The sequence below is a fragment of the Corvus brachyrhynchos genome, unplaced genomic scaffold (assembly GCF_000691975.1).
Source record: "Corvus brachyrhynchos isolate BGI_N302 unplaced genomic scaffold, ASM69197v1 scaffold59, whole genome shotgun sequence".
Lineage (NCBI taxonomy): Eukaryota > Metazoa > Chordata > Aves > Passeriformes > Corvidae > Corvus > Corvus brachyrhynchos.
In genome coordinates, this window is record NW_008246054.1 from 2,648,931 (window position 1) to 2,676,654 (window position 27,724).

The window sequence follows — 27,724 nt, forward strand, 5'->3', positions numbered from 1 at the left end:
AGGAGTCTGCTGGACAAGTTGTTCTCTTGGGCTGGGTACCACAAACTTCCTCCAAGTGCTGAGAACAGACTAGAAACCACCTGTGGGCATTTTATTATCTTCTGACAGACCCTTGCTGTTCTGCTTCTGGACAAGGGAGCTGTGTTTTTTTCTCAGCAGACGTCCACCTTTGACCTAGATAGTTTTGACTTTTAAAAATAAATTGAGCAGAAGGAGAGCAAAGAGAAGCATCTGAATAGAGGAGTGGGAACATGCTGCATCCATCCCCCTTGGGAAGGGGCTGGCTGTGCAGCAGGTGAGACATTTCCAATGAAAGCTTGGGAATCCCTTTGGAAAACTTGGGATCTGCGTGGTCTAACAGGGACAGCTGTGACTTAGAGAGGACTTGGTGGGGCACTCAGAGGGGGGTGTTTTCTCTCTCTTGAAGCAGTGTTACTGCTCACAGTGCTCTCTCTGACAGCGTGGAGTGTGCCAGTGCCAAAGGTGTCAGAAAGTGCACAGGGGGAAAGCTGGCCTGGAGGCCAGTGTGCCGAGTGCCTGTGGAAAAAGTGACAGCAGGAGAGTTAATGAAAAGCAGACACTGAGCACTGGGAGCTGCTTGGCCAAGAAAATCTGCACTGTCCAGGGTTTTCTCTGGTATCCAGTAAAAACCTGTTACATTTTGGCTTCCCTCTCTGTTACCCCAGGGAAAATGGTTCAGGTATAAATACCTGGATATGTGGCTTCTGCAGCACAGCTGTTACTCCTGTGATGATTCCATGTCTTGGAGCCAGGAGCTCTGAGCTTCTTGTCCAGATTCCTACTGGGAACCCAGGGGCTGCCTTGGGCTGCTTGAAGATATGGTCTGTAAATCAGAGAATCTTAGAATGGTTTGGGTTGAAAGGACCTTAAAGACCATCCCCTTCCAAACCCCTGCCACAGGCAGGGACACCTTCCACTTGAAGCTGGAATCTGGATGCTCCTGTGCTTTGAGCCCAGGGGAAAATGTAAAGGTATGAATGAAGCAAACTCTGTAGCCATTGCAGAGCAGAGTGGGAGCACTGCAGCCAAACTCCTCTAGAAATAATTCCCTTGTTTTTGGCAGAATGGAGGCATCCTGCCTGGAACTGGCCCTGGAAGGAGAGCGCTTGTGCAAGGCTGGGGACTTCAAAGCTGGGGCAGCCTTCTTTGAAGCAGCAGTGCAGGTGGGGACAGAGGACCTGAAGACTCTCAGTGCTATCTACAGCCAGCTGGGCAATGCCTATTTCTACCTAAAGGAGTATTCCAAGGCCCTGCTGTACCACAAACATGACCTTACCCTGGCCAGGTGAGTGTGTCAGCACTGCTTCATCCTCATCAGACACAGCCTTGAGTGAGGACAGGTTCTGTGGGGTCAGAGCCCAGCAGCCTGAGTGGATCTGCTCCAGAAATCCACATCCAAAACTGGCCCTGGGGGTGATTGTCCTGTGGAGAACTTGGGACACGATGGGAATGTGTCAGCTGCCCTCAGAGCAGGGAGATGGAGAAAGGGATGTGGATGTGAGGAGGGTGCTTGGAGCAAGAGCAGGACAGGGTCCACTTCTGTCCCCAGGTACTCCCTGTAATGACCTGCAGTCATTAGAGCAGTTCTGAGACAGCAAGTAGGGAACAAGGATCTGCCTTCAGAATTGTGGGAGCTTGTGGGAAGCTCTCCAGCCACATGTGTGTGCTGCAAAGCTGCAGCTTGAATCTGCCTCCAGCAGCTGGTGAATAAAAGTCTCTGAGCTCTTTAACACCTTCATCTTGTAGAACCATTGGGGACCGAATTGGAGAAGCCAAGGCAAGTGGCAACCTTGGGAATACACTGAAAATACTGGGGCAGTTTGATGAAGCCGTCGTTTGCTGCCAGAGACACTTGGACATTTCTCGGGAGCAGGGAGACAAGGTAATGGTTCCAACAGGAAATATTTCCTGGCTTTAAAAAGAATCTGTCTGCAAGTCAGTAAATGTGATCTGGTGAAGGTGGGCTTTGGAAGGGGCTGCAGGGTGAAGCTCTCCTCTCTGGCTGCCACCACACATCTCATGCTGCTGTGAGGGTGAAGATGGGAAAGGAAAATGTGGGCTTGTGGTTCGGCCCATCTGTGCCCAGCAATGGAAAGGACCACGCTGGGATGTGAAGTTAATATCTTGCTGTTTCCTGCTCTTCTTCCCTTTAGGTAGGTGAAGCCAGAGCACTCTATAACATAGGAAATGTTTACCATGCAAAGGGAAAGCATTTATCCTGGAACACGGCCCAGGACCCGGGCTACCTGCCTCAGGAGGTCAAGGACACGCTGCAGAAAGCTTCAGAATATTATGAGTAAGTATCCAGGCTTGGCCGTCCTCTTCTGCTGCAGGGAACAGGGCCACTGAATGAGAATTTGCAGGTTGTAATAGATCAGGAATATTCCCCTGAGATGCCAAGCTATGTTGGCAAATTAATCTCAAAGAAGGTGAGAAAATGTCTTTTATAAAATTCGAGCTAAAATTCATCCTGGCATTGGCTTTGTAAAACTCGCTGTGGTTTGAATTGTGATCATGCCGTGAAGTGCAACAGTCTGCTGCTTGCCTGGGCTGTGTTGGGAAGCTGAACTCGCAGCTCCTGTAGCCCTTGCTGCTCTCTGCTGGCCTCCGTGAGGATGGATCCCTGTGCGTCTCCATCCCTGTCACCCAAGGGAAGAGTCCCTTTGAAGTCCTGGTTCTTCTCAAGGATCTGCACTTCATCTTGCTTGTAGCATCCTTCCTTTTCCTAAATCATTTCAAAGATCACTGTGATGTGCCACATGGGAGTTTGTCACCAGAATTTTGGGCTCATGTTTTTCTCCTCGTACTTCAGAGTTTTGCTTTTATAAAGCGGTTTTTAAAATAGGCTTTTTAAGTGAAGAGAGTGATAAGATGTTATATCCCTCTCCTCATATCTGAGGATGTGGTAGTGCCTATAAATAGCTCACCACCCTTTTTGCAATGAACGGTGCATGTAGCATAGCCAGGGGGGTAAACTTGTGCCAGCAGTGAGTGTTCCACCACTCTCTGTGTAAAAGGAGAAAAAAAGGTCAAGAAATGCCAGGAAGCTCCCAGAGCAGAGCCATGGCATGGGGCTGTGGATCTTGCCTCTCTCCCTGGAGCAGGGCAGGGAAATCTTCCTGTGCCCCCGGTTCTGCAGTGAGGTGGCACTTCTGATTGAATGTGGGATGTGTCAGACCAAGTGTGTGGGCACAGGTGTGATTCCTGCACGGAGCCACCCATTGCCTGAGGGGACAGGGCAGCAGGACCTGCACCCCTGGCTTGGCACGAGCTCCCAGAGCTGTCACCAGCCTGTCACCTGTCCCCAAGTGCTTCGGGAGGGAAATGCCTTCTCTTTCCTTTCTATGCAAGTTTCCTTGCCGTGTCCCCTGCAGGGCTGTGGCTCATGGATGTTCTGCCCTGGTTTCTTTCAGGAGGAACCTGTCCCTGGTGAAGGAGCTGGGGGACAGAGCTGCTCAGGGCCGTGCTTACGGCAACCTCGGCAACACCCAGTACTTATTGGGCAACTTCAGTGAGGCCATAGCCTTCCACAAGGAGGTAGGAGACACCTCTGCTCCCTTCCTGGGCCTGGGAGCAGCTTTCCTCCTCACCACAGCCCAGCAGGCATAGGGAGATGTTTTCTCCAGCTGTTTTCTTCCCTCCTGTGTGAACCCCAGGGTGTGCCCTGTTGTACCAGTTCACACTGAGCAAATCTTACTCCAGTCCCCATCAGCACCTCACGAGCAGCTTGAGGGAAGGGTGCTGTTGGCTTGGAAACCAAAGGAGATATCCAAGGGCAAATTGCAGCTGGGTCTAGCAAGGGTTTTTTTTTTTTTTTTGCTCTTAATTTGTCTCAGTCTAGATTTTAATAAATGCAAGCCATGAATTTAATTAGGCTGCTGAAAGAGCTGTTGATCAAGAATAAATGCTGCTTGTAGATCATAATAACTTCCTGCAAAGGTTTACGGGGAGGTGAGGTGACAAAGTTCCTGCCCTGATTCAAATGCAATTTAGCTTCTGTTGCAGTGTGCGTATAGCAGTTCCCTTGCAGTGGAAGGTGCTCAGCACCCTGGACATTCACTGCTCCTCTGCTTTTTAAATGCTGGGGGGCCAGCAACATCACTCCCCTGTTTCCAAGGGCCTTTCCTGGTGCTGAATTGCAGAGGAGGAAGAGGTTTCCTGCTGCACCCAGCCCTGACAGGCAGGTGCAGCACGGCCTCGCCGGGTGGGAGCTTTGCAGCCCTCCAGGTGAATCCCCAGGGAAGCTGCTGTGGGACAGGAAGGTGCCACCTGTGCTGACTGAGCTGTGTCTGCTGCAGCGCCTGGCCATTGCCAAGGAGTTTGGGGACAAGGCAGCCGAGCGCAGAGCCTACAGCAACCTGGGCAACGCCCACATCTTCCTGGGCAGGTTCGACATCTCCGCCGAGTACTACAAGTAAGTGCCAGGGGCTGTTCCCTGGGAATCCCGAGCTGTCACAGCCAATCCCTCAGCTCCAGGGGCTGTGACAAGGGACCTGAGGTGGCAGGGCTGGTGTGGCGGGTGATGCAGGGTGTTAGAGGTGTCAGCACGACACAGGGCACACCGAGGGGTGGCTTCCCTGTGGCCTGACAGTGACCGGGGCTCTTCTTTCCCACCTGTTCCCTGCAGGAAAACGCTCCAGCTCTCCAGACAGCTCAAAGACCAAGCAGTAGAAGCCCAGGCTTGCTACAGTCTGGGGAACACGTGCACACTGCTTCAAGACTATGAAAAAGCCATCGAGTACCACCTAAGGCACCTGGTGATAGCACAGGAGCTGGGAGACAGGTAAGGGAGTGCCTCAGGTGAGGGTGCGGAGCACTGAGCCCTCTCTGACTTACTGTTCTCTCTTGCTGGGGTTAAACACCAGTGATGTGTGTTCTTGAAATCTCTGGGCAGCCCATCCTTAGTCCAGTCATGTGTCAAAAACATGACATGATTCACCTTTCTCATGTCTTTCAAACCTGGAGATTGGGCCCTCAATGCTGTGTCTGTGTGGGCTGAGTGAGATTTCTAACGAGGGGTACTCCAAGAAAATGCATCATGCTCAGGGCTTTGCCAGTGGCTGCTGCTGTGTTATCCCAGGAGGGTCTCTTGAGAGCTCCCTTACGTTCACAGAAGTTGTCTTTTCCTTAAAAGCTCTGTGTTTAAGGCACGCAAGATTTGCCACTTTGCCCTGTTGCTCTGGGTTAATGCTGGAAACTTCCATGTGCAAACAAATGATGTTGCATAGAGGGCGTGGAGATGATGTATTTTGTTTCTTGGTCTTGCTACTCATTATTTAGGAGGCTTGGCCTTTTAATTAAAAAAAAAACAACTTAATTTTTCTTTTTTTTGAGAGGTTGGTTCTTTTTTCCTGGATGTTCTGATCCTGAGCCTTTTTTGCAGCTGAAGTGACTTGGCAGGCAGCTCGTTCAGCTGAATGTGCTGAATTCCCTTGGAAGCTGGGTGTCCTCCACTAGATGGAGCAGGGACATCAGGATGGAAGAGCTGTGCCACCGCCCGGGCAGTCTCTGCTCGGAGCAGGCACAATCCCACCCAAGGGTGAATCATGCTGTGGGGGTGCAGGCCTGTGGGCTCCTGCATTTCTGGGAACACACCCTATGAGCAGAAGGTATTGAACAGGGTGACAAGAAAAACGTTGAAATGCTGATCAACCCGCCCAAACCTCTGAAAAGGGAGTTGCAGTCATGCTGAACCTCCCCCCGCGCCCCCAGGTGCTTTTTTTATCCCTTCTCCCCCCACATCTGCTCGTTTGCAGAGCTGAGCAGGCTCTGGGGAGCAGGAGGCTCTGCCTGCTCCTGCAAACAGCTGCTGAAGCTCCAGGGACACGGGAGCCAGGCTGGGGGTCTGGGCTGCACAGGGCAGGCTCCACATCCCCGTGCTTTCCCTGTCTCCTGGAAAGCAGCAGCAGTGCCCAGAGACCTCGTGGAGATCTGTCCCTGTCCTCTGCTGGATGCAGTTCCAGGCTGTGTGTTCACCCTGGTGATGCAGTGCTGGGGCTCAGCTGGAGCTGTTGCTGCCTGCAATGTTCTCTCCGTGCCATTTTCTCGCTGGTTTAGCTCTGGGCTGTTGGATGTTACTTTCCCTCTGTGCAGCTCTGGAGAGGGGCCCTGGTTGTGTGAGGTGGAAGCTGGACAGGAGCTCCAGCTTCTCCTCTTGGGCTGGTGCTCACCAGTGAAGCCAAACCATCCTGAGCCTTTGCTCTACTGCTTAAATTTTGTCCCTTTGGGTACAGTCCTGCTTCCAAGCTGTTGTTTATCCCCAGCTCTTGCTGAGCTCAGTGTAAGAAGAGTTTAAGATGTCCAGCACACGTCATTTTCCAGTGTAGAACCTCTGTGGAGGTGGAAGCAGAGCAAGGAGCCTGGCTGGCAGTGCTCTCCAGAAGGCCCTGCTGGGCTTTGCCCAGCATTTCTGTGGTTTGACAGTTTCCTGTTCTGCAGGGTGGGAGAAGGAAGAGCCTGCTGGAGTCTTGGAAATGCCTACGTCTCCCTGGGGAGCCATGAGCAGGCTTTGCACTTTGCAAGGAAACATCTTGAAATCTCCCAAGAGGTAAGAGAAGCTGGTGCAAATCAGAGGGAACCTGTGACCCCTGGTGAGAGCAAGACTATTTCATGCCAATGAGTTCTGTTAATGCATTTATCTTGCTCTCACTGCTCTGGAAAGCCCTTCTCTGTGTGCTGTTTCAGTGGTGTCCTTAGGAACTGCAGAGCTTGGCTGGAAAACACACTTTTGATGGGAGGCTCCCAGCCTTCCCCTTAATTACAGCAAATGTGTGAGCTGTTCTTTGCTCTTGACCAATGTTCCTGGGCGAGAAAGGACCTGGGGACTTGTCCACTGGCTGGCCAAGGTGTTGTGCACTCAGCAGGTGTGAAGGCACTCGGGTACCTCTTGGTGTCCAGTCTGTAAGATCCCGCTTTCCTGAGCACAAGGAGATTCCAGCTGAGCTGGACCTGCAGTGTCCTGATGCAATGGATGCTGTCCCTGGATGCACACAGCCTGCAGCCAGCCCTGTGCCACTGCCACCCCCTTTGGGGTTTCACCTTGGCCTTGCCCAGCTCTCTGCAGCTTTCCTGCTGTTTTTAGGTGGCTCAGAAGTGCAGAAAGCCAGAATTGCACTGTTTGCTCTTTTCAGTGTGTTGAGGAAATCGGCCGTGGCCTCTTTAGTCTTCCCCAGATGAAGAAATTGCCCTCTTGAAGCACTAATTGAAATCACCATGTGTAAGTGTGCTGGGTGTTCTCCTGCCTGTCTATTAGGTTGGCTAAATCTCTGAGTAGGGCTGACACAGCAGCCTAATTACAGATTTAATTATACTGATCAGACACACTGAAGAAATACTGTTCTTTGGCCCTGTACATTTTAGGACAGATTAACTTTCCCATGTCTACTCAGGCTGTGGCTGAGTCCTCAGAGCAAGACATTGGCTGAGGGGCCATGGGAGGATGAGCATTGGTGGTCCTGGGGCCTTTGGGGGAGGAAGGGAGACCCAGCAGGGTGGGGGTTCCCAGTGTTGTCATTCCAGGGTGCTGGCTGTGGCTCCAGCTGTGTCAGGAGTGGGTTCCTCATGGCTGGTGGCTGATGAAGTTCCCCCGTCATGAATAACAGAGCAGTGCAGAGACTGTCCCTTTGACAAGCACCAGGATTTTGCCCAGGAGAAACCTTGTGGCGTTCAGCCTTTTCATGCTGATGTTCATAACTCACTTCCCATCGCCTTCTTCCCAACGAAGATCTAATGGTGACATTTGAATCCAAATGAAACCTGCTGGGGTGACCACACTGGAAGCTGCTGCAGGGTGATCAGAAGTTACCTACAAAATTCCACTGGAATAAAGGAGATATACCTAAAATCCTGGAAGCTGACCCAGCTCTAGGACACTGCTCCAGAGTATTTCTGTCATCTCAGAGTGCAGCTCCTGGGAGGCTGAGGGCAGAAAGCAGGGCTCTGCTGTGGTGTGCGTGACAGGTCCTGCCCAGGGTCGTTGTCCTGCCCTCGGTTGTTAATAGAGCTTTGGAGATGATCTGAAATGAGTGGAAGTCAGGGAAGCACTTAATAGAGCATCAAGGACTGTGAGACCTAACCAGGACATAGTAATTTCTCTGGAGATGATGTCAACAGCAAATCTCCTGTAATTGGCAGGGGGATTTATGCCTGGTGATAAGCCCTTTGATCTGCCTCCCTTTACTGGCGCTTGGGGCTTTGTCATAAATAATGTGGGGATTTATGGTTTTGTTCCAGCGTGGCTCGTGCTGCCGTCTGTGGCAGGGGACACAAAAGAGCTGTTGCCAGGCATTTAACAGGAATCAGGCCTGCCCAGGGGAACAGCCAAGGTCTTCCTCTGTCACGCAGGCTGCTCTTCCTCTGAAGAGCAGAGGCTGTTTCTGGGTGACCTCTCCGTGTCCACTGGTGATGTTGCAGCACAGCCCTTCTCTGGTTTGGTTAAACTTTGAGGAGGACCCAGCGTTGTGTCCTACAACTCCTCGTTTTACATAGCAGGAGCTGTTGGACAGATCTCTTCCCAAACGTGTAACATCAGCTTCCTTGGCCTCAGGCCAGCGAGAGGTGGGAATTGGGTAAAATGTGGACTTTTAAAGGATTTTTTCGGAGCGTTGTGTGGGTAGATCACTAGGAACAACTTGAAGTTGTATGGCTGTGAGCCAGGAGAGAAGGGCTTTGGGAGCCCTGGTGTGACACTGCCCACGTGGCTGATGGCAGTGTGGCTGTCTGGTGCTCAGTAACTATGGAAATACTTGAGGAAGGGGGCTGGGAGTTGCAGGGCTCTCTGCCAAGCCATGTGTGGCTACAGGACAGCCCAGACGTGCACGTTCAGGCTCAGTTCTGTGGCAGTGGGCGAGCTGAGCCTTCTCAGTTCCTTGCACCGAGTTTTGAGGTGCAGCACAGCAAGCACAGACCCTCTCCCAAATTATTTCCTTTGGTGCTGAGAGCTGTGTGGTCTCTCAGGTGTCTCCAAGCTCTGTTCTGGCTGTCTCTGTGTTTGATTTTGGGGTGGGACTGGCAAAACCCTTGGCTGGGGGGCTGCTTGCTTGGAGCACCCCGTGCCTTTAACCACTGCCCTGTTGGTTTTCCCTCCTCTGCAGATCGGGGACAGGAATGGGGAGCTGACAGCACAGGTGAACATGGCCCAGCTCAGGGCAGCCCTTGGCTTGGGCCCCGGCGATGAGGACGTGGGTGCAGCTCACCCCTGCTCTGGCTATGAGGCACAAGGTGAGTTTCTGGGATTCTGGGGGCATTGGGAGGTCTCAGGAATTGTGTGTTGTGGGGAGGGAGAGGCGTTTGCAAGTGGGCAGGAAATAAAAATGCCAGAGCAAGATGAGGCTGTCGAGTGCCTTCACCTCAAAGGGGGCTGGGATGTGTTTGCTCTGTGCTTTCCATGATCTGCAAAGGCAGGGAAGGATCCCCAAAAAAGGGCACAGAATGAGTTAATGGAATTAATCCACTTTGGGAATAAAATTCCATGTGCCATGCAGCAAACCGGCTTTTGTATCTTTTAAAGCTCTGCAGGGCCCTTTTCACTGATTTGACTGATACCACAGGCTTTCAGGAGTGACTGGCAGGGATTTTTGGCTGCTCTTATTCTTATTAGCACCCAGGAACAAGCCCAGGGCATGGGCTGGAGGCAGGTTGGGACCATCAGCACGCACTGGGTGACATTTCACCCTTGGAACACCTTCAGCCGTGCTGAACATGGAAACAAGATGTGGCAAGGCTTGGTCACGGCAGCCAGAGTGGCTTTACTGGCCCTGGGTCACTCTGCCTCTGCTGCCAGGGAGCAGGGGAGCACTGATGGGTCACCACAGTGTGTCCCCAGCTCGGGGACCGTCTGTCTGTCCCAGAACTCCCCACTGCAGACACAGGTGGGTGCCTGGCATGGGGCACTCCCATGCTGGGGCAGACTTATTAATTCCCACAAACTGCATCCCAGGAGGTGTCCACTGATTAAATATGACCTTGTTGGCACGGGCACATTCCCCAGGCACTGTGCTCCCTTCCCTGTTGGTAGCACCGACATGGAGGGGATGGTGCTGGGGCTGAGGCACCGTGCCCTGGGAGGGGAAGGAGAGGCTGGCTGTGTGTGTGCACTCTCATCTTGATCTCCCAGGCATAACCTGCTACGTCAGTGCCAGAGCTTTTCCTGGGAAATGGAACTGTGGTGAGGGAGCCAGCGTGTCCTGCCGTGCCCCACTGGAGCTGCAGTGGAGCTGAGCTGCTGCCTCAAAGGCTGTGGGGGCCACAACAGCTTCCCCAACCTCCCTTTGCACGTCATCTCCCCTTTGTAACTCCTGCAAAACTCATTCCTGGCATTTCCTCAGGGGCTTCCCTTTGGCAAGTGACTTTGTTGTGAAAGGGGAAGAGGAAATGAACCTCAGTGTTGGTGCTGTTTCTGGGTCAGAGGGACGTGTGGATGTGGCCCATGGGCTGCTCGCTGCCCTCCAGAGATCCACATGTGCTGTGTTAACATCTGGAGCCAGCAGTGATGTTTCTGTCATCTGACAGAGGCAGAGCCGTGCAGGTCTGTGTGTGTGCGATCACTGGAGGATGGGAAAGGGCTGAGCAGCTGCAGTCAGAGTTCTGGAGGTTGCAGTGACCTCATTAATCCGGGGTGCCCTTGCTCACATTCCCAAGGCTGGGGCTGTTTGTCGAGAGAAGGACGAAGAGTTCTGGGGAGGAGCACCAGCAAATGACTGGGATTTGCGGTGCAGAGAGGGAAGGATCTTGGAGAGCAGGATTTCCCCTCTCCAGGTCCTGGGAATCTGCTGGGGAGGTAAAAGTCAGCTCTGTGTTGGTGGGCTGGGGCCACAGGAAGGGAGTGTGAGATCCCAGCTGGCTGTAGCTCAGGTGGGGAAGGTGCTGGTCAGGGCACAGGGAGATGTGCAGAGGGCACAGCCTGTGGAGAGGAGCCTGGCTCCTTGATTTCTCCTTAGCTTTTATCCCAGCTTCAGCTCTCTTATTCTGAGCTTCAGTAGAGGATGAGAGGCCACAATGTGTCTCTGAGCCCTTGAGGGAAGGGAGATGTACTTAATGACTGCCAGAAATCTTGGTACCCTCCTGTGCACCTATTAAATGATTAGAAGAGTATAATTATTTATATTATTAATAGCAGCAATTTACAGCCAGAGGAACATCTGTTTCTGTAATAGGAAGCAGGTGAGAGAGTTGAGATTCAAGTTGGCTTCTGAACCAGCCGTGCCTTTTGATGTTGACAAATCTCGTGGTGAGGAGAGCTTTCCATTTTTTTTTCCCCATTCAGATTCTTTTCCCTGCTTAAGGTTACAAAATGGCTGCGCATTCCTGAGGATGCTAAAATCCTCTGATAAGGCAGACATGTGATAAAACACATCAATTTCACCAAGCAGGTACAGTAAAGCTTCAGAGCAAAGACTGAGCCCTTTTTTCACTGTGATGTCCTTCACAGGTTATTTTTCCTTGTAGGTCTTGGGCATTGCCCTTCACTGGGGTCTGGGGGTGGATGGAGTGCCTGATGTTTTCCTCTGCTGTTCTGGCTTCCCTTGCTGAGCTCTTCATGATTTTAATTAATATTCTGAGAGTATTTGGATGTCAGAAGACAAAGCTGAAGGCCAGGGAAGCGGGGCAGTGCTGCAGAAGTCTTGTGAAAGCAGCGACCTTGTTGAGAAACGCAAACACAGAGAGCTTAAAGCAACAAACTGAAGGAAGTTGGAGAGTAGCTGGAACATGAAGTAAATAAACAGGGGCTGGGTTTGTTTCTCCAAACAACCAAAAATGTGGCCCTGAATAAGCCTCGTTCTCTTTCACACACTGCAAGCTAAGAGTTGAGTGCTGGTAGGCTTTGCCTGTGGACAGAAGTGAAGGACTTCTCTGTGGCTCTGTGGGGTTGCTTTTAGGGGTGAAGGCAAGCAGGGCAAGAAGCAGCGCTGGGAGATGTCGGGGGGTGCAGACAGACAGCACTGGTGCCCCCTCCCTGGCTGCCCTTTCCCAGATGAGTTGCTGTGGGCTGAGGCTGCAGCATCTGCCCAGTGAGGAGCTGCCTGTTCCCAATGTGGATTGGGAACACCCAGCTGAGCCCTTCCTGGTCCCAGCCTGGAGGCAGTGCCTGCTCCTGGCAGGGTGAATCAGGTCTCTGGGGATGCTGCCTTGATCCTCGGGGGGGATCCTGCCAGCTGGGAGGGGAGCACAGAGCCAGGAATCACCCAGCAGCCACAGGATGGAGGTGCTGGGCAGCAGGCAGAGAGCAGCCCTGGCCACCCTCTGTACCTCTCCAGAGTGGGAACTGACTCCGGGCTGCTTTTCTTCTGCTTTCAGCAGCTCATCAGCTTCAGCCGTCACCCGCTGGCAGCAGCAGTGTCAGGAGACACGAAGCAACCTCTGCTGGCAGCTGGGAGTGGGTGGGGAGGGCTGCAGGTGTTCCAGGAGGCGTTGGCATGGGGATGCTGCCAGAGCTGGTTCCTGGCACGGTTTCTGCGCTCTTTGCGCAACACAGACACCACTGCCCTGCTGTGCTCAGCTCTGAGGGCAGGCAGGGACTCGGCCCTGAGCCTGACTGGGAGCAAACCCAGTGTAGGAAGCTGCAATCTTGGAGTACGAGGTGATCTTACAACTCTGAGCAATTGCTATGATGTTGGGCACGTCTTTGATTTCAATTTTCCCCCACACATGCAATGGGCATCAGCTTTTCTCTAACCAAGGCTGGAATAAGGCTTCTTTGCAAATAAAGCGTTGGCAGTTTGGGTCAAAGAATGAGCCTGACTTCCCCCCTCTGCTCATCTTCTGCTGAGAAGTGGTAGGCACGAGGCTGCTCTGCTTGTTTGGTGTTCCAGAGGCTCCGTGCCGGGAATGTTCGTCCCTGTGTGAGGCAGCCCAGCTTCAGGTTGTGTTCTGCAGTGGGCACAAAACCCCACTCCTTCCTGAGCACTGCTCAGCTCTGTGGGGCTTTGATTGTGGGGCTTTGCATCCTCGATGCAGTTTTGAGCTCATCTCTTCACAGGAATCTTTGAACCCTTGGATCAATAAGACTGGAATAGAAGAAATCTGCTTTTATGTTTTCCAGCCTGTTTGTTTTTGTTTGTTTGCTTGCTTTAAATACCTTTGAAGTACCTAAAAAGTGTTTAGGGCTGATAAAATAGGCAGGGTTGACCATCCTTCTGCTGATGCAAGTGGGGAGCTGGGGATGCTGAACCCCATGCCAGCCTGTGCCTGTGCCTGGATGCTGCCCAGGGACAGGGATGTTCCTTCCCTGTAGTTTGTTCAATCTTCCTGCAGAAAACTGTCAGCTGAGAGATGTGGCCGTGTGAGAGCAGCATCTTGCTGACAGTGGGCCAGCCCTGCTCCCTCAGGCTGTGATTTCACTGTCTGGGGAGCATTTTCCTTTCCCTGGGCAGGCGAGTCGGGGTCACATCCCCAGCGTGGAACCTGCCCTGTCCTTACCAGTCACACTAAGTGCAGCAATTGCAAGTGCTTAATATTAAATATCCTCAGCTCTATTTGATTTTTCCCAGGAGCTGATGGGCTGCAGGTCAGCCTTTTTTTCATTCTGAAAATGAAAGCCCGAGGCTCTGCTGGTTAATTGTACCTGCTGACACAGGGGGGTGATGGATGAGGTGCTGGAGAGGCTGAGCGGTTTTTGGCCAAGTGGAAGGTAGGGTTGGTGGTCTGGAGCTTTGTTGTGCTCCAGCAGGTGCTCAGAGGGAGAGCTGGGGCAAATATTCCCATGTGCCTGCAGGAAGGTGTCCAAAAGACCTGCCTGTGGTGGTCCTTCAGGGAGCAGGGCAGGAAGGACGGGAGAGCTGCTTCCACAGGGGGTCCTGGAGTGAAGGTTTAGGACTTCTAAAAGATGTCTCTTGTTTAGAATGAGTTTTTTTCTAAACCTGAGTAACCTCAGCTGTTAAATCATTCCAGCACTGATGGGGGGGATGAACCTCTGAGTCATTTGGATTTTAAACTCAGTGATTTAGTACTCACTTCAGACTGCCCCAGTATTGGCTTTAGGAAGTTTTAAAATACTCTTCCCAAGTATTTATTGTTCCTCTCTCATCTTGCTGTGTGCATGAGCCTCCTTCCCAGCATCTGTGTAAAATCCAGCAGGAGTTCTTGGCTCACAGCAGAGGAAATGCTCCAGGACTGGAGAAGATGATGTTGTGCTACTGAAATTTGTTTTATCTTGATGCTGGGGGAGGTGGCAAGTGCTGGAAAAGAGGATGAGGAAGAGGCCAATTCTTGAAGCCTGTGGCAGAGAAGGCACAACGTGGCTTGTGGCAAAGCCATCCATTCAATCAAGATTCAATCTCTTGTTGTGGGGAGGGAGAACTTTTTGGAAATGGGTGGTTCTGGGAAGCCTGAAGTTCCCTTTGGCTGCAGTTCCAGACTCCAGCAGCACTCCCAGCTCTGCTGTGCTGTCTGGTTCCTGAGTGCACCTTCCCCAGACAGTTTCCCTTGGTAGCTGCTGTGTAGGAAATGCCATGGCTGTGATGCTGCTCTGTCCAACAGCACAGCATTGCCATTAGGATCAAGATTCCTCTGCTTGCTGTGCTTCTCATGCAGCTCAGAGCAAGAAGAGAGAAGAAGGAAGCTCTCTTTCTTGCCCAGCTAGAATAACCTTTTCTCTTTTAGAAGTTTCTGTATGGATGACCACGGTGTGCTTTGGCACTTCTCTGAGCAGGACAAGGCCAGGCCCTCAGCAGAGTCTCTGTAATCTCTTGAGTGACCTCAGGACCATCCTCCTTCCCTGGCAGGGACAAGCCCATGGACAGCCAACCTTGGCTTAGCAAAAACACCTGGCAGAGCCCAGGATCCCAGTCCAGCGTGGGCAGCGTATTCCAGGAGCTGCTGTGAGCTGCTGGCTGATCACAGCGGCATCCAGGGGGAGGGATCAAGTACATTCCCCCTCTTTTTCAGAGGATTTTACTGTGGGTGTTTGATGGCTGCTAAGCTGACACGTGGTTGCTCCTTCTCTGCCCTCTCTGAATCAGTCTGGAGGACAAAATCGCGTCCTTGGGCTTGTCTGACTGCTGGAGATGTGGCCCCCGTTAATTATTGTGTGTCACTTCCTAGCTAAACTCTGAGTTTGATCTCTGCTTGTTCAACACGGGCTGATAATGGATGGTGGGAGGTCATGAGACTCTGCTGTGTCCTGGCAGAGAAAATCCTGCCTTTAGAAGCAGGCGAGGTGTTGCTGCCAAGTCCATCACCCTGCTCTCGAATCAGCCCTGAGGTTATAAGCCTCCTCCCAGCCTGCTCCACCCAGTTCAGTTTATCTCCCAAAAGATCCTTCTGTCCCCACAACTGTTCCTCTCTGAAGCAGATGATTGCCTGGGGGGGTTGTGGTTAGAGGAGGCTGTGCCTGATGTGGCCCAACCTTCCCACAGCCTCCAGGGCTTGTATTTGTGAAGTGTTTCATGGCTGAGTGCTCTGTTTTCTGCAAATACCCCCTCTCAATATTTCGTTCTTTGACCCAAATTGCTGATGCTTTATTTGCAAATAAGCCTTGGTTAGAGGAAAGCTGATGCCTATTGCACATTTGGGGGAAAACTGAAATCAAAGGTGTGCCCAACACCACAGCAATTACTCAGAGTTGTAAGGCTACAAATAAGATCACCTTCTACTCCAAGACTGCAGCTTTCCTATGTTGAGGTTGCCCTCACTGGGGGAAACAAATAAGAAATCAGAAAAAAAGTAGCTCCCTTGTGCCATTTCTGCCTCCGAGGAGGATGCTTTTCCAGGTTGTACCTCTTCCACGTGAATGTGAGGGCTCTTTGGCCTGTGGTGCAGTGTCTCCTCATTCCCTCTGCCCATCTGAGGAGCCTCTGTGGCAGCTGCTCACCCTGAGTGCAGTCAGCAGACGCCCCAGGGCTCTGGGTGCTGTGTAGATGTGCAGCGTTGCTGTTATTTCTGTTATTTTCGGCCCGTTGCTCAGCTGTCAGGCTGGATTGTGGAGATGCAGAACTCGGGCGACACGAACACAGAGCATCTTCTGCCAAATCAGCCAGACGAGCACCTTGATGCAAAAGGAACTTCTCTTTATTGCCACATATTGTGTGCAGCTTTTTCAGAGGAACGGTTTTGCCACAGAGGAGAAAACTGCAGGATTCTTGTTCTGGTGCAGGGTTTTGCTGTGCTCGGGGTCTTTTGGGAGGTTGAGATTTGCTTGTGCTCTGTGTTCCAGTGGATACAGCTCAGTGCTGGAGCCCAGTCCTCCCAGCAGAACAGGGATTATTCCTTGTCCTTGTGGTTCCCAGTTCTGTACCCTCTGACACAGAAGGACCCAGAGCTGTTGGGATTCCCTGGTCCTTTCCTGCCTGCGGGATGGGGGTAAGCAGATGCTCCTTCCCATGGATGGGCACACAACAGCTTGGCACCAGCATTTTATGGCCCAGTCATCGTAAATAACTGATATTATTTGCTTTCTCTGTTTAGAGAAAAGTATTGTTCTATCCCAGTAACAACTGGGAAAACAAATGCCACCATTTATCAGGCGAGTGCTGACAATAATAGAGGTCAAGTGGATTTATAATGCCAGAACCCATTATGTGTTTGAAGACTAATTAAAGCCTTAAATGAGATGCTTGTCCTACTGGAGGCTGCTTTTTTTTTTTTCCCCCTTCTTTCTTTTCCTGCCGCTGTGCTTGCTTTCCCCCTCCCCCTTTCCTCTTTAAGAGCTTTGCTGTAATAATGGAGCACGAGCCTGACAGAGCTTCTCTGATTAGGTGTCGGCAGCGCATGATTTGAGATGCTCCGTGAGCACTGGGAGCGCTGGACCATATTTCCACTGTCACTTCGGAGCTGGGAAGGGTTTCCAGACCAGCATTCCACCCCAAACAACTGGCTGGCTGCTCTGACTTAATGATATTGAGCAATATTTAGAGTTGTCTGCCAGAATCAAGGTTTGGGTCTGTACAGAGGGGGGGAGGTGATGTCCGGGGCTGCGAGAACTCACCGAAAAGCCAAATCAGTGTCTTGGTTAATGCAGGTACAGGGGGAAATGACCTTTTTGTGAGAGTACAGCAAGCCCTGATGCTGGATTTGTTGTGTTGTTTGGGGTGCCCAGCCTGTGCTTTGTGGGGAGCAGAGCGCTGTGTGTGCAGCTCGCCCAGGAGCGCTGCAGGCAGCGGGGGCTGATGTTGGCTCCACAACCTTTCCCTGTTGGTCTTCCATGGAGTCCCCTGTCAGGTTGAATTCTGCCTGCTCTGGCACAGCCCCCCTGAGGGATACAGTGTGTTCCCAGCTGCAAATCCAGAACTGGCTCTCTGTCTGGGGTGGGGGGGCCCTGCTCTGCTGCTCCGGCTCAAAGCGGGAGGGAGGCGGCAGCTGCGGGAGAGGGGGCAGAGCTGGGAGTTATCAAAGCACATGTCAGCTTGATGAGAGCTCCTGCCAGAGCTCCCTGAGTCGCTGCTACACATGTTCAGCTCGATCTTGTCAGCTGCAATCTCTTGGAGATGGAGCCTGCCCATGGAGGAGCAAAGCTCTGCCCATCTTGCCCTGGGTGCTCCTTTCCATGAGATCATCCCATCCCCATCTTTGATAAAACTTCCTTGTGCTCTCTGTGGCTGCAGAATAAATACAAGAACGTGAAAACTGTTAACCTCGCCTCAGCAACCAAACTGCAAAAGCAAAAAGTTGAAAAAAAATTTTTAAAATTCCCCTTGGTTCGTGGTGCTGCTGGGGAGATCCTAGGTGGGGAGGGAAGGAGGAAGAGATTTTGAAAAAAAATATTTAAAAAAGGAACAACACCCCTGAGCAGTGAACAGAGCAACATCCCAGGAGCTGCAGGAAAACAGGGCATGAATGCAGCCAGTCAGGAGCGTTGCTCAGCTGATGTTCACAAGAAGGTTTCAGCTTGCTCTCTTCGAGACCTCAGTAAACCTCCAAGACAGAGAGAGCATTTAGAAAGGCCCCTGAGGTTTTCCGTTACTCTGCAGCAGGCTTGGTTAAACATGCCAATAAATGCTGGAGAGAGGGGGAAAAGCCTTCCAGAGGAACAGACCTGGGTTTTCAGCTGCTCAATCCTTCCCAGCCCCGGCTGCTGCTGCTGCTGCTGTGGATCAGCACTGGGGAGAAGGAGGCAGAGTTCAACTTTGGCTGAGCATTAAGTGGTGCTGCAGGTATTTCTGGGAAAAATAAGTTGGAGGAGGCTGAAAGTTGCATCTGGAGCCATCTGAGGGAATGGAGACAGAAAGTTAGCGGGACTCCTGTCGTGGGACACTTGTGAGTATGGAAAGCTCTGCTCTCCTGGAAGGTGGATGAGGATGTGTGGGATGAGAAGGGGAGAAGCTCCCACACATCTGGTGGGGGCTGCTGCTGGTGTGGATCCAGTTTCTGGTCGCCCTGAGTGATAGGGACCCTCTAAATTCTTCTTGCTGCTTGTTTTAGTGGTGGTGAGTGAGGACGGTGTTTGGCCCCAGCACTGGCTGGGATTTCTGGAAGAAACAGCCGAGTTGGATGAAGTTTTTTTGTAACTCTGAACTCCTTCCTCTCTCAGCTCAACTGTGTGTAAACCCCACACAGTCCTAGACAGGCACCAGCATCAGAGCAGGAGAAAAAGACGACTTGTTCTGCTGGGCTAGGCTCAGCTGCCTGTGTCTATTAAATTAGCACCGGGCAGGTTTTCTCAGCTCGGAGATTAATGGCTGCTGGAAAATCAGCGCTCTGGGAACGCACAAAAGCACCTGAGGACAGAGGTGTGTAATTAATGACTCTTTGGACAGCTGGGAATGGTGTGTGTTTATCTAACTGGGCACACTTTGCTGCTTTCTTGCTTTCCTGGAAGTGGCTGTTAAACGGGGCCGTGACGCACACTCGCTTCCAGGGGCTGGCCTCGCCTCTGAGACCCAAATGTGCCTCTGCTCAGGTGTGTGGAGGTGATTTTTACTCCACACCCACCTTGCTGCTGTAGGTTATTCTGAGGGAAGCCACAGGCAGCTCTAGCAGTGGCCATAGGGCGTAACTGGGAGCCACTGGGAACAACCCAGCGCTGCCTTCCCCTTGCTGAGCTCCTGCCTGAGCGACGTGGCAGCACCCAAAATCCTTCACCCGTCTCACAGCCACCTCCTCCGTGCTGAGGATGGTGGGAATGTGGTGGAGCAATAGGAATTTTCTTCAGGAATAGGGTTGTTGGGCATTAGAAGGGGCTGCCCAGGGAGTCACCACCCCTGGAGGGGTTCAAGGAATGACTGGATATGGCACTCAGTGCTCTGGGCTGGTTGACAGGGTGGGAATCGGTTGGATTTGAGATCTTTGAGGCCTTTTCCAATGTAAATGTTCAGAGCTGCTGCCAGCTGGGCCCCTGGCTTTGTGTGGAAGGGGTAGAGTTTGGTGGAAATGCCAACTGCTCCTCGTGACGTGCGTTCCTCGCTCTCCTGTGTGTTCACATCAGTGTCTGTTCTCCACCTCCAGCCCTGATGTCAGTCCCCTGAACTCAAAGCCTGGTAATGAATCACCTTAAAATGAAGCTGGTGCTAGTGTGCCTTTTGGAGTAGAGAGGCAGAAATGTGCAGAAATGTTTTGCTGATTTGAGTCTTTATGGCTGCGAGCAGTAAATCCCTTCAGGGTGGTGAGGGGCACAGACATAAACTTCAGGTTCCTTATGACCAAGCTGTGATGTGTGTTCATGACCTTTGGTGATGTCCCAGCTGATCTGAGCTTGTCTCTTGTGAAGCTGAGCTTTTCAAAGCGGTGCTGTCCTTGGAGCTGGTGCAGTTTGGATACAGCTGTGGTGGCATCTGGAGCCCTGGCTGAGCTGGCAGTGTGCTGGTGCAGGAATCCCTGCAGCCTTTCTCCATTTAATCCCCATGCTCTGCTTTCAGACAGCCTGGATTTGTGAATTTTGTGCCTTCTCTCTGTTAAGTTTGTGCAGTGAGCAGCTCTGGGGTCCCCTGAGCCCGGAGGGGTAAGGGGCACTGGTGCTGCTGGGTTGGTGGGAGCTGGGGATGGTGGGCTTCGGGGAGTTTGCTGCTGCAGGAGCCACACAAAGCTCGTGGTTTCCGTTCTCAGGGCTCAGCGTGGGCATCATTCCTCCCCCAGGATTTCCCCTCAAGCTTGGAAGCTGTCACAGGACCTTGAGTGGAGAGTTTTGGTCTCTGCCCTGCGGGGTGTTGCTGGAGTGGGGTGTCACGTGGGGATCAGCTAAACTGAGCCTTCAGGAATGATCAGGGAAGGGCAGAAGCTTTCCCAGATGTGGTGAAAGCATCCCAGGGCCATTTAGTACATCCTGGGTGTTCGTCAGCAAGGCAAGAGCAGCTGGAGGCAGGTTGAAGGGAGACTGTGGAGGTAAAGAGGGCTTGGAAACTAGGAGTCACAGCTGAGCTGTGTTTCACCCACTCTGTTGTTGTTGGAATCAGACATCAAAATCTTATGAAATCTCAAATGGATATCATAAATCCTGCCAAGTTTTGATTCCTCTGTCAGGTTCAAGGCAAGATTTTGCTCCCCTTAAGGCTGGGCTTGTGATAGTTAGAAAATACTGCTCCTTCACTTAGTTTTCCAGCCTCTGTGGCTATAGAGAAAAGCTCGAAGTTGAGTCCCAGAAGCATTCTTTCAGTTAAAAACACGATGATAAAGCAACAAATCCACAGATGCATGAAATTGTCTATTTGTTACGATTTTTCTTAATGCCAGTCCCATGACTTTTGTGGTTTAGGGTGAGGTTTGTAACTCCTGAATTCCAGAGACCTTGTCTGAGGTCGGGATTGTGGTGTGACCTGGCTGCAGCTCGATAGCCACAGCCTCACACAGCCCTGTGGCAGTGCTTTAAAAAGACCCAAAACAATAGGAAAAAAACCCCACAAGTGAATCTCAAGGCCAACATCTCATCCCTTTGACTTTTAGTGGTTTGGGTTCTCTCTGTGTGACATTTGTGCTGTTGGTGACACCCCCTTGATGTGAATGTGTTGTTTTGTAGGAGCCCGGCCAAAGAAACTCCAGAGGAACAGCATGGACAGCTTAGACCTCCTCAAGTTCCCTTCTGAGAAGGTAAGCAAAGATGTCTGGCCTCAGAGATTGTCAGTGGGAATCTGTACACAGATTCCAGTTGGTTTGTTGTTGACTGGCTTCATTTGCAGGGAAATATGCAATTAGCAGATATCACTGGAGTCAATGGGATTAACCAAAGAGGGTTTCTAGAGAGCTTGGAGGAAAGGAACAGCTGGTCTGACTAAAAAGGCACTTAACACTCAAAGCTGAAAAGCCACTTCTGGGCTTTTTTTGAAAAAGCAGCCCTTTATTGGAAGGATCATCGTGAGCTGTTCAGCCCCTGGGTGGCTGTGGCAGCTCCTGGTGTCCTGTCAGCCTGGTGGAGTGACAGAGAGGGCAGACACAGGAGAAGGAGCACTGCAGGAGGCAGAGGGTTTGTTGCAGGGGCTCCAAGGATTGCTTTGCTGCTGGGAATGTCAGATCCGAGCAGATCAGCGTTTCCTCTGTGTCCCCAGGGCTGTTCTGGCAGCAGCTGGGAGGCACTGAGCCCTTCCAGCTACAGGGATCATTTCAGTCTCCCAGAAAATCCTGCTGGTGCTGCCGAGGGCTCAGCCGTGCCCCTTCCCAGAGGAGGTGGCCAGGCCTGCAGCCATTCTGCCTTTTTGGGATGGTTTTGGCACAAATCATTCATGTTCTCCCAGTGCTTTCCAGGCACAGCTCTGCTGAGTGTCCTGGGGAACATTTCCCAGAACTGTCGCAGAGAGGAAAAGCTCACCCAAGCTGCAGGTGGGTGCAGACAGGGAAACAACCTCAGGCTTGAGAGACCATTTAGGTGCCTAAAAATCCCAGTAAACACTGGGAAGGCCAGGCAAAAGCTCCTCCCTGAATTAACTCTCTTTGGAAAATAAATTCTGAATGTCCTAATGTATTTTTATCAATTCTCCCAGTGCCCCTTGGCTGTTTTGGCTCTTGCCTGCTCTCACCAACGTGACTCCATCTCTGGGGTGTCGATGGCAGGGACAGCAGTGCCCAGGGTCAGGGGACATTGGCTCGTGTGTCCTCATCAGAGCAGCACAGCCCTGAGGGCTGGCCAGGGGCTTTGCTGATGTGTGACTTGCTGCTAATGCTGTTGGTTTCCTGCTCTTTGCTGTAAAAGCTGAACACCACTCGATAGTTCAGGCAGGGTTCTGGATTTCAGGGGTTTCATGGGGAGGATGGAGCAAGCAGGAGCTGTAGGGTCAGGTGTGAGCACTCCTGTTCCCCCTGCAGTGGTCCTTGGCAGAGTGTGAGTTCACTCTCCTTCAGAGAGTGCTCTGGATGCAATTCCTCTTCTCTGTGCTGCTGTGGCTCTCAGGAGCAGGGGGTTACAGCCCTAGGAGAGGCTCCTTTGCTTTGTGCTGTGGTGCAAGTGAGGAGGTTGTAAGGAGTAAATCCGTGGAGTGAACTGTGATCTCTCCAGCATCCTCTCAGTGTTGTCTCTGCCAGAAATGCCTTCAAAGCCAGCAAAGCCCCCGTTACCACACTTCCAGGAGCTCCTGTCCAGTGCCTCTGCACAGAGTTGTGTGTTGGGGCACAGGGAATGCCCACCTCAGTTCTGAAGCTTCAGCACCTTTCAGGAACGCTGCTCCCTGCTCATCCTGCTCTCTCCAGCCTCTTACTCCTTCATCTGAGCTCCTCTGGTTTTATCTCCCAGCCTCTTGTTTATTCCTTTGTGTACCAGACTAAAACCTCTTTCTCACATGCTGGCTTTCACCCTGAAGGTGCTTACAGCCTGTAATTGAGTCATCTCTCCTGTTGTCGTGCACTGAGCAGTGCAAGGGCTCCAACCAAGGCACTGCAAGGCACTTTCTAGATCTGATTTATGTTCATGTGGCCGCTTTTTAAGGTGTGGGCACTGGCCTGGCTGCACTGATGCCATCAACAGCATGCAGGGAAACCAATCTCTCCTTCCTTATTCTCGCTATTCCTGTTTGGAATCCCTGTCACCTCCCTTTCCCCACACCTGGGGTGACAGTCCTGTATTTCTGTGCTTGTGGGAGCACTGAGCACAAGCACCACATGAGCTGTGCTGCTGTGCCTCTCCTGCTCTGTGGGTAGGAGCCAACAGAGCTCCACTAAAACCTGAGACATGCACTTGCTGCAGTGACTGTTTCTTGCTTTCCCAAGGACCAGAACGGGGACAGCCACCACGTGCGAGAGCTGAAGATCTCAGGAAAGGAGTTCTTGTCGTTACCTGTGAGAACAAAGAAATACCGGGAGCACCAGTCCAGCTCAGAGAGGAAATCCCAGGGATCCAGTGCATCCCCTCTGGATGCTGGGGAAGTCCGAGTCCAGGTGCCACAGTCGGTAGGAAGATGGTTTTTATCTCCAGTGCTGAGTTCCTTGTGTTTGTTTTTACCTCATTTCCAGCCTGTTGTGTGGGTGGCAGTGGGGCCTTTGGGCTGGAAAACAGAGTCTGCTTGTAGCTCTGCTCTGTTTGTTGGCTCTGGGGGCAGCTCTGGGCAAATCCTTTTGCCTCTTTGAGCCTCAGCATCACTGTCCTTCCAGCAGAGCAGTGGTACCAGTCTCCATCACAAACTGGTCGGTGAGGGATTGGCCCTTAGTGGTGATGTTTATAACCTTCTCTGAGGGACAGGAGTCTGGAGCTGAACTTGGCTGAGTTTAGGTCTGTCAGGATATGATACCTTGAATTCCAGAAAAGCACAGCAATTTGGGTGCCTTGTGGAGCTGATTTGATCAACTCCTGTCGTTCGTGGGGAGCGGGATTGGTGCCTTCAAAAACCAGAGCCTTCCCAGGTCTTTGGTGAGTGACCAAAAGTGCTGGTTGCCTTTGCCAAGTGTAGATGTTCCACCTCATGTTCTGATCACACTGATGGTCAATGTGCAGAGTGGGCTCTTAGAGTTCATCAGAGATGGTAGCATTCATCCTCCAGGAGCTTTTCTTTGGAAGCAGCACAGCTGAAACTCATTTCCTCAAGAGCAGGAGCTGGACCTGATGTCGGTGATTTCCAGGTTACTGGTCCTGTGCTGGGGAGCTCTGATCAGTCTGTGCTTGGCTCCCTGGAGGATGGTGAGGATCCACGTCCTGGGAAGCTCCCCAGGTACCTTTTGCTGTTTTTAACCGGACAATTCTGCTGGTTTTGGGCCGTTCCCTTCCGGTTGTGTTGATGCTTGTTGTGACACATGGCAAACACAAATACTGGGGAGCTTTCCTGCAGCTGTGCTGGGTTTGTTCCAAGCCCTGGAAACAGGGCTCACACCCACAATGATGGCACATTTCTGGATTGTGGGAGGGGGCTTGAAGGTGTTTGAACTCAGTGATCTCAAGTGAGAAGCCCCAAATCCTCAGCTTGTTGCCAGGAGAGACGAAGCGTAAGGGAAGGATCAATGATCTCATGGGTGCTTGGAAGTATTTAGGTTTTTGCTTTACACTAAGTCTCTAACACACTATCACAGTTCTGTGATCATGCAGTGATTCCAGATGGAATAAATCCAAGCCAGAAAAGACAGGCCTATTTTTTTTCCTTGGCATTTAAGAAAAGCGAAATTAAATATTTTCATGCTGGGTAAGAAAGAGTCGGAGCTGCAGAGCTTGGGATGAAGCCTGGTTGTGGAGTGGGGATGCTTGAAGGTGTTTCTAGCTCTGAGTCCTTTGTTCCTCGTCTGTGGATCATGGGGAGAACAGATCCTGCTGTACCTGTGTGCATGAGTGTGTGGACACATCCCTGTTTTATCACAGACATTCCTGTTTTTGGTTCTCTGGCCACTGGAGACCGAATTTTTACACCGACTGGGGTTTTTTTTAGACTTCTCTGAGCTCATTCTTCATCCCCAACAGTGCTTGTGGAAATGGTCTGCTGGGAAAAACATTTCCTACAGCTCACCGGTGCAAACATGATCACTGGGAAGGAAAACAAAGCTCATCTGAGCCAGAGAGGAGACAGCAGCATGGGGGCACACAAGGCAATACAAAAGCAGAAAAAAACCCCACTTCTGCCAGAAATAGCCTTGTATTTTTAACTCAGACATTCAGCTGGAGACCAAACAAAAGCCATGCTCCATCAAGAGCTGGGAAAAGCATTCCTTAGGAGTGTAGCTGTGGATCCATGGACTGGGTCTAAAAAAGGCCCTGTGGGGCTTTGCCAGCCACTGGTCACCTCTTGGCAGCGCGTGTGGGGCTTGGGGAGTGGCCAGAGGGCTCTGTGGTGGCCGTGGGGGACACGGCGGGGTCGCTTCAGGGGAGTTCTGCTGTGGTGGTGCTCCCAGCTTTGCCAGGCTCACTCTGCAGCACGGGCCAGACCTCAGAATGTTTAAAGTCAGCGTCATCCTGTGGGTTTTGCCAAGAGCAAAGCAGCCCCACTGTGTTCTGCTCTTGCAGGGGAGTTGAAAAGCTGCAGTTCCATCCGTGGGAGCCTTTGTAATCAAAGGTAGCAAACCCCACCCAAATGGGAGAGAAGCTTTTCCTGGTCAGGCTGTTCAGACAACAATTCTCCCAGATCCCTCATTTTGTGAGGGAAAAAGCAAAAATTGTCTTTAATCCATTGGCAAACCATGAGTCCTTAATTAGAGGTGAGCTCTAAAGGTTGATCTGAGGTGCTTTTCTGGGGTGCTACAATCTCTGCTGTCCCATGGCAGAGGAGAACCCAGGCTGTGTGCAGGGGAAAAACTCATCCCAGGACTCCCAGGTCCAGTGATGTAACCTCTGGACGAGTCCTGCTGTCAGCACAGCCCCTGACCTCCATCCCAAGGGGCTTCTGCAGCCGGGCAGCTCCCGGGATGGGGAGGTCCTGGAGGTGAAGGTGCCTGAGTCAGAGCTCCTGGATTCAGCACCCATCCCCTGCCTGTTGTTTACCTCCCTCTTCCCCATCGTGTGATGGGGTAATGCTGCTTGCCTGCCTCCCCCGGGGAGGTTACAGAGGCGTGATGATGGCTGTAAAGTTGTTTGAGCTGTGGATGGCAGGAGCCGTGGTGGTTGTTATTAGCATTGGTGATGATGCTGCTAATTACCGAGCTGCTGGGAAACTCCCCATGGGAGGAGGCGGCGGAGGGGAGGGGAGGCAGGAAAAAGTGAAGCGAGCAGGGGATGGAGAGGAGCCTGTCCCTTCTGGCAGCTCTGTCGGGCCCTGAGAGGAGGGCTCAGCCAGCGGGAAAAGCCGTGGGGATGCTGGGATGGATGGGAGAAGCCATGGCCCAGGTGCTGCGGAAGGTAGGAGAGCGTGGCAGGCCCCCCCTGTGCCTCAGCCCTCCCTGCCACTGCTGTGCAAGAGGCTGGTGTTGAACGTGATGCTCATGCAGGAGGCTCCTGACCCTGCTGGGGCAGAAAGGGGCTTCCTTACCCTTCCCAGGGCCCCCTGAAATGGGGGAATTTCCCAGCCGTGGCTGGTGGTTGCTGGGAGGAGAAGGACCAGCCCTGCCAGGGTTGGAGGATGAGCAAGGACAGGGTCCTGCTCACCTGTGAGCCCAGGTGTGCAGCTCCCCTGGAGCTGTGAGTGCCTGGCTCTCCACAGCAAAGGTGGGTTTGGTCTGGGAGAAGCTGGTGAGGGTGAGATGCTTCTGGCCACGTTTTTGCTCTGTTGCAGCAGAGCCCTGAGCAAAAGTGGCTGTGTTAAGAGCTCCATCTCTGTGCTGCAGTTGTGGGCAGCCAGATCCAAGTCCCTCCAAATCCCTCCCTGGGACTCATGCAGTGCACACCTTCCGAGTTTCCTCTCTTTTAAAAGGAACATCAAAGCACAGGTTTTGTACTACATGAAACTTGCAGACATCAAAGGCTTGCTCATAAATTTAACCCCTCTCTCCACTGTGCTGAAGGTCAGAACGCTCCAGCTCAGGATTGACTTGATAGCAGATGTGTTTTAGGGGGTTATTAGAAGGTTACTGGAAGGATGGGATTTTTCTAACACTTCAAAAATATGAGAGATTGTGTCTCTCACCCTCCTCTGTGCAAAAAGGAGAGGCCCATGGAAGAAAGGGGCTGTGTGTTCTGGAAAAGACTTCCTGGGGACCTGCCCCAATTCTGTGTTTAAGGTCAGCACTGAGCTGAAATATTTGAGGTCAATGGGACTGAGCATGAGCCAGGGTTCAAGGGCTAAAACCCTTTATTGTGTCAAGGTCCAACAGCTGGAGCAAAACTCACGGAGGGGGGTAAGGCTCAAACCCACTCCTCTCTAGGTCTGTGCTCTTGAATCACCCCACAGCAGGGCCAGGAGACACTGCAGAGACAGGCAGAGAAGTGGGTATTTGCTTTATTCGGTGTGTGGGGGTCGCTCCTCCAAACACACACACCTGGTGCTCCCTACAACACAGTATGATGGGCTAAATTATGAATATTCATCACATTCCTTGGGACAGGTGTGGTTATACAAATTATTTATCGGAAGTCATCAGCATATGGGCCACGCATGCGCTGTGTGTCCTGGTGGTCGCGCTGAGGAAGGCCTCTCCTCTTCCTCGGGGGTCTTCTCTGAGGAAGGCCAGTAGTCATCCTCTCATGAACTTTTCACCTTTCTCCCTGGGCATGTGTAGTCCTTTGAGGAATGATTCAGCAGTCTCTGAGATGATCCTTGTCCCCTCTATCTTGACAAGATTAGGGTGAATTCGGCTTCTTAGGCTTTGTAATTAACGTCTTCTGTCTGAACTAACATTTGCTGTCTCCCCATAATTAACTTTTGCTTACATGAGTTAGTTATTGACTGCCCCTTCTTCACTCTGGAAATGGTGCTGATCCTCTGGGCTCTCCCCTTCCCAGGGAGTGATTCGTCACTCTCCAGATCTGTCCTCAGCCAAGCCCATTTATAGTCAAGGGAGAGAGGAG

The 27,724-nt window shown here is 51.9% G+C and overlaps 1 protein-coding gene across 3 annotated transcripts in view; it reads left to right on the forward strand.

Annotated features, from left to right (window-relative positions):
* GPSM1 (G-protein signaling modulator 1) overlaps positions 1-27,724 on the forward strand; it is a 48,152-nt gene that overhangs the window by 2,749 nt on the left and 17,679 nt on the right. Inside the window, exons 2-11 of one of the 3 annotated variants that reach the window (XM_008642164.2) lie at positions 1,085-1,306; positions 1,768-1,903; positions 2,175-2,317; positions 3,435-3,558; positions 4,320-4,435; positions 4,649-4,804; positions 6,460-6,568; positions 9,114-9,240; positions 20,903-20,973; positions 23,080-23,259. In XM_008642164.2, the coding sequence (XP_008640386.2) occupies positions 1,085-1,306; positions 1,768-1,903; positions 2,175-2,317; positions 3,435-3,558; positions 4,320-4,435; positions 4,649-4,804; positions 6,460-6,568; positions 9,114-9,240; positions 20,903-20,973; positions 23,080-23,259 (1,384 nt within the window). Of the gene's footprint in view, positions 1-1,084; positions 1,307-1,767; positions 1,904-2,174; positions 2,318-3,434; positions 3,559-4,319; positions 4,436-4,648; positions 4,805-6,459; positions 6,569-9,113; positions 9,241-17,979; positions 18,211-20,902; positions 20,974-23,079; positions 23,260-26,006; positions 26,120-27,724 lie in introns of those variants that run through there. The other 2 variants (XM_017745518.1, XM_017745519.1) reach the window with 2 other exon arrangements.